The sequence below is a fragment of the Hypomesus nipponensis genome, chromosome 15 (genome assembly GCF_054491055.1).
Source record: "Hypomesus nipponensis isolate SF chromosome 15, ASM5449105v1, whole genome shotgun sequence".
NCBI classification, from domain to species: domain Eukaryota; kingdom Metazoa; phylum Chordata; class Actinopteri; order Osmeriformes; family Osmeridae; genus Hypomesus; species Hypomesus nipponensis.
In genome coordinates this window covers 4,119,331-4,135,000 of record NC_140375.1, presented here as the reverse complement: position 1 = coordinate 4,135,000, position 15,670 = coordinate 4,119,331, and the positions used below count along the sequence as shown (strand labels likewise).

Below are 15,670 nucleotides of genomic sequence, written 5' to 3'. Positions count from 1 at the left end.
AGGAGAGCGACAGGCTGTCGCAGACTGTGGCCCAGGCAGGAAAAACATTTCAGCACCTCCAGTAATGACAGCTGAATTACCCCCAGACTTGAGGAGGGAGGAAGGAGGAAGGGGGGGCGGGGGGGGGGGGGGCACAATCTCTTGTGCGTTGTTTTTATAAAGTTGAGCGAAACAAGCAAGAAATATGAGGATGTTTTTAGGACGCCGTGGCAGAGGCTGCAATTATCCCCGGCAAAGGCAGGAAATGGGGGGTGAGGGAAAGAGAAAGGCGTCAGCCCCCGTGAGACATTTTGTCCTCTTTCTCATCACTTGTTCTTTCCCCTCCTTGGCGGTAATAGATTCTGCGTACCATTCAGCAAACACAAAATGAGCCTCCTCTGGAGAGACACAAGAAAGTGACGCCTACATTCGGCTCTGTTCTCGTCTCGTGTGCGTGTGTGCTGTTGAGTGAATGTCTGTACGTGTTTCGCTGGGCGCGTGCGTGCGTGTCGGAGTAGAGACAGGCGATAATGTTCACCACGGTGCTCAGCCTCACGACAGCGACGATAATCTCATTATTCAGCCCACTTCCTGCTGCTGTCACCAGAGACAGGCTGACGAGCGCTAACGACCCCGCCGGCCAGGAGAGAGAGAGAGAGAGACAGACAAGAAGAGAGAGAGAGAGACAGAGACAGAGACAGAGAGAGAGAGTGTGAGAGAGAGAGACAGAGAGAGAGAGAGAGAGAGAGAGAGAGAGAGAGAGAGAGAGAGAGAGAGAGGGAACCGGTGGGGAAAAGGGGAGGGTGGAAGGGGACGCGGGGTAGAGACAAACAGAAACGGGAGGGCATGGGAGGGGAGGGAGGGAGGGAGGGATAGACAGCAGGGAAGAGTGGGAGACAGAGGCACACAACCACACAATGGAGATAGATGCAAATGCCTCATTTGTGTGTCTGCGGAAGGAAGGAGGGAATAGAGGAGAGCGAGTCTGTGTATTTAGAGTCATGAGGGACTGGAGGGCTAAATACAATTACGTGGTGAATTTGGATGATGTTCCCGAGTGCATAGTTAAGACTGTCAACATGCAGGCAGGGAGAGAGAGAGAGAGGCCTACATATAAACTAATACAATGACTTAAAACCCTCATACTTAATAACTCTGCATTATTCAACGTGCCTCACAATTTCAGCACGCAGAGATTACGAATGCAATGTTTACAGTTTCAGGTTAGGACTAGCAAACTGCTAGGATCACACTTTTTTGCCGTCACAATTTCTTCTTCTTTCCGATGCAAGACTTGAGTTAGGCTCTTAACACACACCTATAACAATGGCTCACTCAGTGTGACTCAACAGATGGGTGTGTGTTCACGTCCTTGAAGTGATGTTTGTTTGTGGTAACGTTGTGGGGTTGGTGGGGGGCGGGGGGGGGGTTAGTGCTTATCAAGTCAACCATGAACTAGCCTTCCATCTCTGAGCAGGGGTGTCAAAAGCTTGCTGCCTTCACGCTTCAGCCCCACCCACACCCACCACCTCGTCCTACACCACACAGTCACACACACACACACACACACAACACCCAAACCTCACTTGTACAGGCTGACACACGGGACATACCACTCACACACAAACTCGAAAGGAAGACACAAGAGGCGGGCACGTTCTCAGATACACACACACACACACAGGCACATCCCCCCCACACCCCCTTCACCCCCCCCCCCCCCCACAGACCAGACGACCAGCGAGAGGGAACTCTAGAAGGAGATGGGGAGAGGGGCTACGCGTCAGGAAAAGGCAACGCAAAGCAAAAACACACAGAGCCCTCTCGGGTGGGGGGGGGGGGGGGTGCTGGCCCCCGGTGCCCCCTATGCCCCTCTCTCCTTGGCCCCTGTGTACGTCCTGCCCACCCCCAAGCCCCCCAGCTGTCAAAGTCCTGACGTCTTAATCAATCCTGGCCCGCGACCCTGTCAGAAGCACCGGCAAGATGGATGAAGAAGAGGGGGACCTTCGACCCTATTGCCAGTGTTCACAATACACTCCCCCCTATCCAGCCAGCACCGACTCTGACACCCCCCCCGCAACCTCGCTGCTCCAACAATGATGGAGGACTCCCATTCACCACGGCTGGGAACCAGAGGCCAAGGTAACCCTGTAACCCTACACACACACACACACACACACACAGACACACATCCTCAACTGCCTATGTCAATCAGAAAACCGAGAAGATCAACACACCCACACTCAGCGCGTACCGCACACACACGCATATACTAACATTAGTACGGATATAACTTGAGAGAAAATTATTACCACCCCACCCCCCCACCCACAACAATATGTAATTGGGAATCTCTACCCTAACCTACCCCCCACCCCCCCTACCTTCTAAGTCTCTTGGTAAACATTGTCATATTGCAGCCCCCCCCCCCCACAGAGCCTGTCACTCGAGGGAATATCTAAACAGCTCATCAGTGCACTTGAAGAGGTGACAGTGAGCTCCACCTTTTAACCCTTCAAACACTGACGCTGACCCCACACTGACGCCTGCGTATCCATGGAGACCAGACCATAATGCGTCTGTGTCTGGCTCAAACGATGACACATGGCGTGATGGGATGGACACGCATGTACATGCCATACGTATTCTGCTGCATTGATCATAAATTGACGGTGCTGACTAAGATTGGTTTGTAATATTTGGACAAATGTTAACGACAAACTCCACCCTTGCGCCATGCGACGACCGACCGGCGTCGCCAAAACAAACGGTCTTTTAAGGACATGCACACACTCCAGGCTCTACTTCCCTCTCACACAAGACGGGTAATGACAGCCTGGGTGTAATATCACAGAAGACATCAACAACTGGCTTAACCAGCGCTGACATCAGCCCTGTGCCCTCCTTCCTTCCCTCATCCCTCCATCGCTGCCCTCTCGTTCTTTGAAAGTGGCCCAGGGGAGAGAAACCGGGCCCTCCCTATCTGGACCAAAGTGACAGGGGAGACGGCATTCCAGGGTAACCCCCACCAACCCCCTCACCCACCCGCTGAAATGCTACCTTATTTTCCCACACAAACACACACACACACACAAACACACACCCATTAACACGCCACCATCTGTGACCACTCATACCTCTGTTTGCCCCACCACCCTACACAGCTACCCTAAATCACCAGGCCTGTTTGTCATGAAATTAGTCCTCCGAGATAGCGCTTACAGCCTGCTCTCCCCCTCCACCCCCCTTAAATTAAGAGAGGTGGAGTGTTCCATCCCCCTGTTAATCACCCGTGCCCAGCCTCTGACCCCACTCTCTGGAGCAGCCCACTCTGCAGACGGGGGTGCCGGGGGGGGGGGGGCGACACGTACTAGGGGGCTGTAAAACCTTGCCAGCTGACAGCCCGCCACAGCAGGCAGCAAAGACAGAACTCAACCTCCCATAGTGCACCACTGCAGGGCAGGATCAAATACACTGCCCACAACATGCTGCCCGCACACAGCAGTTGACCTTCCCGTGTTGGACATGGTTGATGAATCGAGGCTTGTTAAAAAGTGCTTGCCGGTGAAATGGCTGATCTGACTATCCTGATGTTCCGACCTCCAGAGTCTATAACACAGGATTAGACTGGATCACTGGGAGGAGGAACTCGATGGAAACACTCGCTAAGCTGTCTGTCCTGCTGCCAGAACATCTCAATTTCAGCTCTATTTCACAGGTGTGTGTATTTCACTCTGCTACCTGCCTGGAATGATAAACCCAACCAACAGCTCTCTCTCACACACACACACACACTTTATCTCTCTCTGTCTCTCTCTCTCCTTCCCAAATTGTCTCTCACTAAGAGGAGTCTACCTTTCGCCATTAGGCCCAGTGGGAATGGGCCGGCAGGGGGTTTAGAGAGTGCTACACCGAGAGCCCCCCCTCACCCACCCCCCGCGCCCCTAGAGCTCACAGTACTCATGGGACACAGCTTGAGCCACAGCACCTCCCCAAAGGACTAGCTAATTAGTCCATTTACAATCATCATCGCCTCCATCACCCTGCCTAATACCAGGACATGGGGAAACATGGGAAGGGGAGGGAGGAGAAAACAAGCCACAGAATGAAAGGAGGGAGCAAGGGACGGGGGGGGACGGGGGGTAGACAAAGAGCGGAAAAAAAACGAGGCTAACTGTATGTGGAGAGAAGGAGGGAAATTGAGCTGGGGAGAGAGAGAGAGAGAGAGAAAGAGAGAGAGAGAGAGAGAGAGAGAGAGAGAGAGAGAGAGAGAAGAGGGTAGACAGACCCCCACCACCGCCGCCGTCCACACTCGTCAAACAACAAAAGAAAGGAACCCCGTCTCTCTTACCCTGGCATTCCGTGTTGCGCTCCTCATAACCCGGGTTACACAGGCAGTTCCCAATGGGCACCAGCCACTCCCCGTCCGCTCCACAGTACATTTTGGGGACGTCCCGCTCCTCGGAATTATCCACACAGGAGCCGCGCACCTCCACCAGCGAGGACGTGTCCGCCCCCGTGATGGTGTCTGGGAACTGGGCCAGGTTCCTCACCGCCAGGGGGCACTTCTTATAGAAGACCCTGACAGACACCAGGGCGATGCACGCCCCCACGTCCTGGAAGGCCAGGTAGAAGCCCTTGCGGGACAGCGCGCCCACGTCCCTGACCTCCGTGTTGAGCTTCATGATGCGGTCGCCGATGTCCACCTGCGTGAAGCTCTCGTCGGCCGCCACCGTGTCGATCTTGCCAAACTGGTTCTCCCGGATGTAGCGCTCCTTGTCGTTGTTGGACTCGTAGTAGTACAGGTTGAAGGTCTCCTTGCAGGTTCCCATGACGCCCGGCAGGCTGTTGCAGTCCCGGAGGGTGAACTTGATCTCGATGTAGACGCGCTGGGCGCCGCCGCGAGGAATCCAGTCGGTCCTCAGCCAGTTGTTCTGGTTGGGCTCCATGACGTTGCACACCTGATACGTCCGGATGGGTGTGTTCTTCTCATCCATGATGCTCACCTCCTCCCACTGTGAGGAACACCCAGATTGTGTTAGGAAACTGTCTAAGTCAACTCAGAGAAATATGGGATGTTGTTTACATTGGGGCGGCTGGTCTAGCAAAGAGAGAGATTGACTAGATTATACATTACACGAAAGGCCGTCAAAATTGCAAGACAAATCTGTCTCATTGGACCAATGAATTAACATGTATTTCAATTAATAATGCATATTAGTAGAATCCGCTTGCTTGTCAAATGCTTGTTGTGACGATTTAAATAATTGAGAGCACTAAGGGATCATGCCTATTGGGACGATAAGAAATTTGAGTAGGCTTGTATGGAGTTTCATTAAAAGCTATACAATAAAGAAACATGGTTTTAATATGTGACAAAAATCGAAATATCATCTCCTTTTGTCCCAAAAAACACTGTACAGGATCCACACTAGTCAACCAAGCACTATTAAGAAGACAGAGAGAAATAGGGGAAAGGAAGTATGCGTAAAACTCAAAATGATTTGCATGTGGGAACACCTGTGTTATTACAATTAAATCATTTGAGAGGTTTCGATACATTGGGGATATGGAATACGTTATCGATGGTGGTGTGTCTTATTTTCAAATGATTTATATTCATTTTATCCACGATAAAGTTACCGTGTCACTAACTCAGCGAAGAAATTGTTATTGATTTGATTGCGTTGAAAACAAGAGAAAGACCAGCTTGGCACTGTCTTATAGGCTATCTTGTTCTATTTAGAGAAGCAAGCTCAAACACAAATATTGTAGCTACAACGGGAAAATATGGGATGCTTTGATTGAATTTGATTTAATGTGTTATCATACGTAATCGTGAGTAAAACCCCTTTCCCTGGAGAGAGGAAGATAACACGAAACACGGCCGAAGCTACCATTTGAGAAAGTGTCTATCAGTCCCCGCTGCTCCATTCCGCTTTATTCTCCTTGTTTGGCCCTTTTATTGTGGAAATAAAACCGCGGCGTGATAAGGGCGCACCTTTCCCCGATAGCGGAGAAAAGAGAGAATGGGGGCAATTGGTCGTAATGAGGAGGTGAATGCAGGCCTGGAAGCGTAGCCAAGACCCTGTCAATCACCCTCTCTGATGGCTGAAACGGGGACATGCGAGCAACACCCGTTAGCACGAGCCAAGTTCATGTAATGAACAAGAAAAAGACAGAGTGGAAAGTTTAAAACCACTAGTTTTTCGTGGGCTGCTTTTTAGGCGGATACAAACGTCCTGTAGTCAATGCACAGATAGTCTAGGGTCTAGACCCTCATGCATAAATGCAAGCAACCATGTGAACATATGGTTGCCGCAGTGGCATGCATACTTAATTTTCTTAAACAATGATGGATCTGGATAATTACTCAGATGTCAGTTTGCTCCTTAACTCGGAGCCTATAGGAAGACGGACCTACAATAATCTCAAGGCCCTTCGCGGCCACCCTCCACACTCTGTTGCCTTATCAGCACTATAAATATCCCAATTAGACTGAGAATCACGCATTAAGTCTGACCGTTGTCCCTATATAGCCTATGCCAATCCAATCGTCCTACGGGCAAGGACTGAAACCCGCTGCCCTTTCCCCTCATTCATCCATTCCAGAGGGCCCTTTCTCCGCTGCCAAGTCCCTCTCCCCCTACGCCTCAATGGGGGAAAGGGATATAAAGTTTCTCCACAAAGACCGATTCAATTCGCCGTCTATTCAGGAAACCCGACGCCCGCTGCAGTACCGGCCTCGGATCGGACCATTACTGGCGAATGGTTTGAGGGAGAGAAGCAAAGAGAGATTGGGAATGGAAGGGAAGGGGCCAGTGGTGGATGTAGCCCAGAAGACTTCACTCATTTTTTACTCAACCGGGCTCAACGTCCCAACGAGGAGCACTTACCCCTCCTTCTGTTGGGTTGGCGACCCATCCCAGCTCCCCCTGCACGGATCTGGAGTCCAGTAACGTCACTGAAAAACAAGAAGTAAAAGATGACCCCTCATCATAAAGCGCAGGGCTCTGTAGGCTACAATAGCCTCTAATCAAGACATTGGCTACAGCTGTACCATTTTTGTGTTTTTGTTTCAAGTTAAGTGCTGTGAAATGTGTGAATGACCTAAAAATGTAGGCATCCATACACTAGGTCTATACCTACATTTAATATTTCCTGTCCATAGGCCTGCACATAGGTAGCCTATGCATGTTGTGCATTTTATTTCATGCGAACTAAAAACGAAATTTTACCAGTCTCCTTTCCACAACTTAAGAGCCCTGTAAAAATTATTTCTATGTATTCAAAAATTCGACAAAAAGTAGGCAAAAGCCTACTCAAGTGAGCATCTTTGACGTTGGAATAAATATGTAATATTTGATACTGCAGTTTCGTCTCCTCCTGTTGGACAACGATCAATCGAAGTCAATTAGAGAGCCACAGGCATACGAACTTGATAAAATAATTAATAGACTACAGCTAATTGTTCCGCCGCAATCTGAAATGCAAACCATAAGCCTCAGTCCGCGATGGCAAATCACCTTCGAAAACACTGAAATACACACAGATTATTTTGATTAGCCCTTAAACGGCTTTTGTTGATGCATTAGAGACTGGCTAATTAATGTACCATATTTTCGAAATTAGGCAGTCTGACAGAGCGCCCGAGCCTGCTGAAATAAATAATGTTATGGAATAATTATGGGACGCATTTAATATGTTCTATCGAGCTGTGACTTCAATGCATGATGATCCTCGAATCGTGCTGTCTGAAGTGCCCTGGTAGACGGCATAGAAAACATTTTAGTATGTTTGACTACATTATGAGTATTTAATGTCACAAGTAAAACATTAAAAAGTAATCTATGTTTTGCTGTATGTTGATGAAATTGTGTAAATTGATAGTCTAAACTAAGATTTTGAAACAGGACACTTGCGCTCGCACCCCAAATGCGCCTGTTATCGGGCGCTCTAGGTTTTCGCGAAGCGCTCTTGTCAATTTCACTTTTGCTACCCTACTATCGAACACTTAGGCTACATTTGGTAATATCGATAGTCTTTTTGAATAGGCTATAAAGCACATCGGTGGCATAATTCGGCTTTTTCCTCCCATCGCCGAGTGCAGGTCTCTGTCTGCGCTATAGCCTATACGGGACAACGGGACTGGGGTTCCGTCGCACACACGTAGTGGACGAAGTCGAAGCTCCCAAGAAAAGTCCAAGACAGGCTTCGCGGGTATTCCAAATCTTACCTTCGTTTGGGGGATAAATCCGTGCCGAAGAAACAAATGTGGAAATCCCAAGTAGAACAGAGGTCGCCGTAAACAAAATCCCAGCCATGAGTGCCATTTGTCGTTGCCGTTTGTCGTTCTCGTCGTTGTGCTCCTCACAGGTCCTGCTCTCTCTTTCCCTGTGGAATATGTGTTTGAAGCGGAGCGCATGGAACGCTCTGAACACACAGCCGGGAGGCGGGCCCGCGCACTCTGACGAGGCCGTCAATCCAAATAGGAAATGCAGTGGACGGGAAGAGGGGCAAATAATCATTAACTGTCCCCATGTCCCCTAAAGCCTACATGAGTATTTTATGTCCGTGCAGTACACTGATTTGGCGTGGAAAAAGACCTTGTGAAGTAATGTTTGCAGTCAAATGTGGGCATCTTGCCACTTCCAAGAAGTAGTAGGCCAACTTAATTCCTTGTTCAGAAAGTTAGAAAAAATAGAAATATAAGGACCAATAGCCTTTATCACATTTGTATTGTGTGTGTTGTAAATATTCTGTTTGAATAGCCTATGTGACAAAAATTAAGCAGCCTTTCAAATAGCCTAGTCAACAATAACAAAACGTATTGATTCACTACATGGTCAGCAAAATAGAACAGTTTTGCCATAACGTTGAATGACTGGCATTCTCCCAGAATAAAATGATGTGATCCCTGTGTGAATGTTGTCCAGAGCGGACGAGACGCTGTCCAAGGTGAATCGCTTTAGAGCAAGGTCGCCACCTGGCGGATTCAATTGCGGGTTTTCCGTCTCAAAATTGGATTATGAAACACGAATAGACATGACCCTAGAATGCAACATGAAATAGCACTTTGTGAAATTGATGATAACCATTTAGTCACAAATAGGCCTACTGGGCAGGCATCCCATGTTAGGCGAATTGGATTGTTGTCTTTTGCTATTATTTTAATATTATCAGCGTTTATTGAAAATTGTGTCAAGTGTACAATGTCTTTTATCCATCAGTAAACTACATTTACTTGCACAAACACGTGCTAAAGGCTTTGGAGGTGAAATATATGATATATGATGAATCGACCGCGATTCATCTAAACAAAGAAAGCTTTATCCGGGTCGTTGAAAAACCCCACAGCTGTGTCCAAGTCTTCAGTCTGTTTACGTCGGCGCGTAGCCTACCTTCCCCTCAGTCCTCCTACACATAGGCAGGCCTTCTCTCCAACGCTCCATTTCTCCCGGGGATAAATCGAACTCGTCTGCCTGCGGCAAGACCTCTGTGAACCACGGAAGGAGACTGTGTCAACGTGAAACACAATGTCAACACAATTGCCACGGAAGAAATATATAGACAGGAAAAGGTAAATAGCCAATGTATTCTCCAAGCGTTCACCACGGCACTAATAAAGTCATCAATTATGCTTGCCCTTCGATGCTGTGGGAGTTAATCTGGGTTATGGGGCTTTTTTTGTCGATAAACATTAGGATAATAATTTGAACTTTAGTTTCATTTGTCATTGTATCTCTCATACCACTAGTTTACGTTTTTTCAGGTTTGTTTCATCCACATAATTTTCATGGATACGATTAAGAAAAGATTACTTAACATCTCACTATCCAAAGTAAACAAGAGTTTTTTGCCAACTGCCATTTAAACGTCTCCTAGTTCCCTAGTTGCTTTTAGGAGTCCTCATACAACCCTCAGAGTCCCATGAATTTAGAGGATACTTTTTTTTAAATGATCTGGCTCAAACCTATAGGGCACATCACATAATAAGTTTCTCCCTGAGGGTGTTCTCATTCTATCATAGGCCGGTCTTTGTCTTGTGTGTTTAGATCAGGACCCAGAGAGATTTAGGTTTCCCTCACAGATACCTCTCTCTCCTGAGAGAGAACACTGTTCTTTTCCATTACCAGACCATGAGGGCATCCATTGAGAGCTGCTCTTGGACCACTCAAGGAAATTGCATTAGACTAGGGGGGAAAGGTGCACTGTTTTAGGTATATTTGGGTAGAGGGAAGGCGAGGGGAGGAGTGTGGATATCGGCTTCATGGTTGGGGTCTCCAAGGACGCCATACTGCGCCTTTGTCGGGGTAACGATGACGCCGGTGAAAACATTTCGATCTTACATAATGAGGGGGAGACGCATCTGGTGCTCTCCCCAAAATGGCCACTTATGCCCAGCATCGATTGTTCCGATACCCGTCAAGGTCTGAATGGTGCTTCCCCCCCCCGACAAGTCACTCTACTGCAGGGCCCAGAGGAACCATTGATGGACCACTTTTGCGGCAGCCCAACCAATAGTAGCGAAGTTGGGGGTCCGCCAACAAGGGGAGTGTATTGACAAACGGGCGGGGTCGTGGGCTCAGATTGGATGTGTGGGAGTTGTGTTCCTTGTCTTCGTTCATTTGTGTCACAGGTTTTTTGATTGATTACACTCCGATCATTCCCTTTATCTGCACATCAAACGCTAAGAGATGGGGTTTTTTTTTTTCTCCGAAAAGTGGCAGCCCTCCCCCCTCCCTTCCCCGCCATCCTTCTCTGGCTTTCTCCAGATGGCACCTGCTGCCCACACATCTGCATTGTGTGCCAATCATACACACAAACTTCAGCTTGTGCGCACACTCAAACACACACCAGCACACACACACACACAGTCTGTCAACACAGGCTCCTTAGGTGGCGTGCTGCAGATTACTTTAATTGCCGACTGAACAAAATCCTTCCAAAGGCCCAGTTCCTCTTTTCTCTCCCTACTCTCCCTTACCCCAGATCTTGTCATTGTCCTAGCCAGTTCAATACTGAGCCTTGCTTACTGGTTTAAGGAAGTCTTAAGTCCTGCAGTGTTGACCCCCAGGGTATGGGCCCTGCCTACCGCCTCCAGTGCCCAGCCTCATGTGGTGCTCCTTGGGCTAGCTGTCGGAGATAGAACCCCTGGAGGTCAGGGTGTGTAGGAGTCTGTGAGGAACAGGGGGGTAAAGGATAAAGAGATGAAAGCATGATCTGGAGAGAAGCTTTGAAACCACCCTGTAGCGTGTCAGTCACTGTCATAAGAATCCCCCAGATTAGAAATTGTCACTTACATCGCACACATTTATGAAATGTATGTTTTACTTTCAACTGCAAAAGAAGGATTTGGGCAAGACATCGCACCTATTGATTGTATGGTGTCTAACTGATATAATCTGCGGGAATTTGAGCAGATTCGTAAATACTACAATTTGCCACCGACCAAACTACTTACCCTCCCACTCTCACTTTAAAGCCCTTTCAAAGACCACCAAATTGGCACCAAAGATTGTAAACAGACTCTACAAGACTCCAAATCATATACTTCTCTTCATCGCACCAACATTCCAGCCCCTCTCCTCTCTGCTCCTCTCACCAGCGGTAGCGACTCGGCATGTGCCCCATGTTTCAGAGGCCTGCTGTGATCTAGCCTTTCCCTGCCCCGGACACCTCGTCAAATCGATGAAATCAGACACACAGGCCTGCTGCGCACACACCCACACGCACCCTGCAGAGCAGTCGACGGTCAACCAGAGCCACCGCCGGCCGTGCGGTCAAACTCCGCGGGAGCCCCTCTCACTGGACTCCAGAGAGAACAGCGGGCCGCGAGGCTTTTCATGTGAGGTGTTCAGGTGTTTACAATGACCAGCGCCTCTGCGTTGTGTCTGCTTCGCTTTTTCTTCCGTTTTTTCGATCCCCGCCACAGGAAGGAGACGGAGCGGGAGAGGCCGTTTCTCTGGAGAGAGAGTCCAGAAGAGACACAGGAAGTGAACAGAAGCGCGTTCACGGCGCCTCCTGCTGCACCTCTTAGCGTGCAAGATCCAGACGGAAAACGAGGAATCTCAGGAGGTCATTGTGTTATGTCATGTGTGATGGCTGAAGCGACATATACATGCACCGCCAATGCTATCGGTGTCAATATGTCTAAATACAGTATAAACAGATCAAAATATATACGTAGACTCTTGAGAGCAGGGCTTCTTGAAGACTGGAGTGGAAGTATGTTTCTCTATGACCCTTAAACAGGGTTGCCCAGTCACAAATCACTCATCTTGTTCACATATTAAAACATACTAATCTGCCCGTTTGGTATTAGAATATCACATTGGGTTGTTTTGCAACACAGAGTTAATGATCTGATAAATCTCTGCCGGGGCATGAGATAAAGAGCCTGTCTTTGGATAGTGTTTAAAAGTCTGTAGCTGCACATTCACTCGACGCTTAAAGCATCAACACAAACTACAAATCAGCCTTAACGCCAGGCAGCTTTTCAAGCTTTGCGTAAAAGATTACACCGAAAAAGAGACGTTTGGCAGAGGCGTGAGGGGGGAAACTGCTCCAAAGGAGATGATTTAAGGTGTCTGTGTGCGTTTTTATGGTGGATGTCAGACACTTTGCATCGCTCCCTCTCTATCTGCAAATCGCTCAGAGGGAGTGAGAGGGGAGTTGGAGTGTGTGTGTCTGTGTGTAGTCGAGGGGAGTTTGACTGCGTGCATGCGCTGTTGGAGTGTGTGTGTACGTGCATCTGTGTGTCTGGTGATGTGTGTGTGTCTTCTTGGATTAGCTGCTCATTACTCATCTCACCATAGTTTCTCCATTGAAAATGGAGTTCCAGGGTTGGAGCTGCTGCAGTGTTCGCTCCAGCGAAGACAGACTTGGATGCCCGCTGTAAGCACCTCTCACTCACCACCACCTGGTCCAACAGTCAGCGGTGACAGGAGTCATTTGCTGTTTGGGTTGACGTCAGCTTCTCAACGATGGGATTCCCAATTTCTCATCTCCTGATTTTCGTCGGGCTGTTTCATCTCTCAGGTCACGGTTGGAGAGGAGGTGGAGGAAGATCAGAGATAAGCAGCGCGTGCGGCGTCGTGAACCGTGAACCCCTCTCGAGTACACGCTCAACGGTCTTCTACTGTTCCTTCAAGCGGGAATTCCGAGCAGATTCCGATGACCAGCTCAAACACAAGAGGAGCCTTGTGATGTGTTTTGAAACGCTGCGTGTATCTGATCCCGGGGGGGACAAAGCAGGGCATGAGGTGCTTCCTCAAACCTGATGGAGATTGGAAAAGGTTACAATAGTTTTTGGGGCATCAGCCTGTCTTTGGTTTTATCACCTTCTTAGTCTGTTTCTTTCACTCTCTCTCTCTCTCTCGTTCTCTCTCATTCCCTCTCTTACTCTCTGTCTCATTCTCTCTGTGGTGTCGGTGGGCAGGGTGAGTCAGAGGGGGTCGAGGGAGAGTGGATGGGTAGGTGAGCAGGCGCTGTGCATGGTAATGACCCCAGGTGAGCTGATTGAAATTTAGCAGGCGTTGCCATGGCGTCCCACTGCACCATGACAGCAGTGAGGGCTTATTGAGTTGCACAGAGGAGGAGAGAGCTGTCTCAAGCACTGGCATGCACGGATCCAGCACACACACACACACACACAATCACACACATACGCGCACACACTTGAGCTTGTGAAAAGCACTTGCATGGACCTTTCGTTCGAATAAACATATGCTCTCTCATTCTCTCACACATGGACGCACGCACGCTCACACACATACACAAACACTCACGCATACGTTCAAACCGACGCAAGAAACACCTGCCAACACACCTTACGAAATAAACTCACAAACACGCACCACAAGCACAGAGTCTCAGACCATACCCTCCTAGCACACACGTTCACATATAACCATGCACAAATGCGCCAGGGAGAGCCGTGTGCCAATAACAAGCACAGTGTGACAACAGCAGTCTGATGAGCTTTGGTGCACAGATGCTGTCTCCCCCATGACCCACACCAACACTAAGAGGTGGACGTGTGTGGCAGATAGAGGAGTGGTTTGGTATGGGCCAAACAGTCCCAGGGAGACAAACAACACACACTCTCATGCACACACAAAGGTAGCTCCTTGGTGCCAAATTAGCAATTACCAATCTCGCACAGTGAGATTGGAGCAACTCTGTTGACTAGTTCCCCTGAAGCCTGATCTGTTATTACTTATGTAAATATCGCGTAACAGTGTCTCTATCCAATTTAGAGGAGAATAGCCGAGTGTGTGTGTGTGCGCGCGCTTGTGCGTACGTGTGTTTGTGTTTGTGAAAGAGAGACTGAGGCTGGGCAAATGTTGTTATCTCTCCACTGAAATTGGATGGCTGAGAAACGGCGGACCTGAAAAGTGCGAGAGTACCGTGCTGTACTTCAATTATTCACGTCTAAAAAGATGAGGTCAACAGAAAATGATGACATACCTTTCTTTTCTACGGGGAGTCGAAAAAGATTTGCAAGAAGAAGAAGAACAAAAGAAAACACAAACCCAACAGGAGAAGTTCTTCCCTCGGCATCTTCAGTAAGTGCAAATAGTGTCAACGGAAAACAACTGCCTTGGAGAATGATTGACAGCTCCTGTATCCCAGCTCAGAGGTGTGAGTGATAAGCACAGATAAGACCTGCCCTCCCCACCTTGACCTTGACCACTACGCCCCCCCCTCCCCGCCACAAACACACACACACCGCTCATGTGACAGCCATTAGAACAACTGGATGCCTGTTGCCAATCCCATGATTGCTATTCTTGAACAAGCCTCCATCACGTTGTACCCGGGATGCACATGCATAGTGGTGGGACGACCAGGGAAATGCTAGCTGGAACATGACTGTGTGTCGGCTTGGCGTCCTGTGACTGTGGGAGACTTGCCATAGGAGTGTGTGTACCACAGTAACTTTGGTTGTGTATCTGTGCCCTTCGTACACAAAGAACTTTGAGCCCTGAAAGTCTGGCAAATGTATATGATGCTATTAATGTTGGTTTGTGGGTTAGAAAGCTAGCCTGTATTACAGTACCACTATAGTTTGTTTCTTGGGACTCGTTCATCAGCTAAAAGCAGGTGGGACCCCCGTCCGCCCATATGAAGGGATATACCTCTGAGTAGTGTCCTCTGTGTCCTCTCACAATCCTCCCCCCTCCACCCCACCCCACCCGGCTCTCCTCGCTACTTTTACACAGTAAAGGTTGCAGGTAAATGGGGGATAATCTACTGGCCCATCGACCCCCCTCTTCTCTTCTCGGTTTAGAGCCCTCTCTCTCTCTCTCTCTCTCTGTCTCTCTCTCTCTCTCTCTCTCTCTCTCTCTCTCTCTCTCTCTCTGTCTCTCTCTCTCTTGCTCTCTCTCTCTCTCTCTCTCTCTCTCTCTTGCTCTCTCTCTCTCTCTCTCTCTCTCTCTCTCTCTCTCTCTCTCTCTCTCTCTCTCTCTCTCTATGGGTCTCTGCATGATGAAATTCAAGCCCCCCCACCATGGCGTTTTGATCCCCCAAGCCTACTCATGTAGGGTCCACCACTCTTTCTTACTCTCTCTCTCTCGCTCTCTCTTTCTCTCTTTCTCTCTCTCCCTCTCTCTACCCCTCCATATCTAATCACAGTCCATTAGTCGCCCCATTAAAATTCTTTTGTCCAATTTGGGAGGAATGCTAC

The 15,670-nt window shown here is 48.8% G+C and overlaps 1 protein-coding gene across 2 annotated transcripts in view; it reads right to left on the bottom strand.

The window, feature by feature from the left end:
* Positions 1-8,372, bottom strand: part of LOC146257094 (ephrin type-A receptor 4) — a 44,325-nt gene extending 35,953 nt beyond the window's left edge. For both annotated transcript variants that reach the window (XM_084673551.1, XM_084673552.1), the window contains exons 1-3: positions 8,216-8,372; positions 6,876-6,943; positions 4,331-4,994 (exon numbers count right to left, since the gene is read on the bottom strand). In XM_084673551.1, coding sequence (XP_084529677.1) covers positions 4,331-4,994; positions 6,876-6,943; positions 8,216-8,312 — 829 coding nt within the window. In that variant the 5' untranslated portion in view covers positions 8,313-8,372. The remainder of the gene's footprint in view (positions 1-4,330; positions 4,995-6,875; positions 6,944-8,215) is intronic.
* Positions 8,373-15,670: the final 7,298 nt, after the last annotated feature.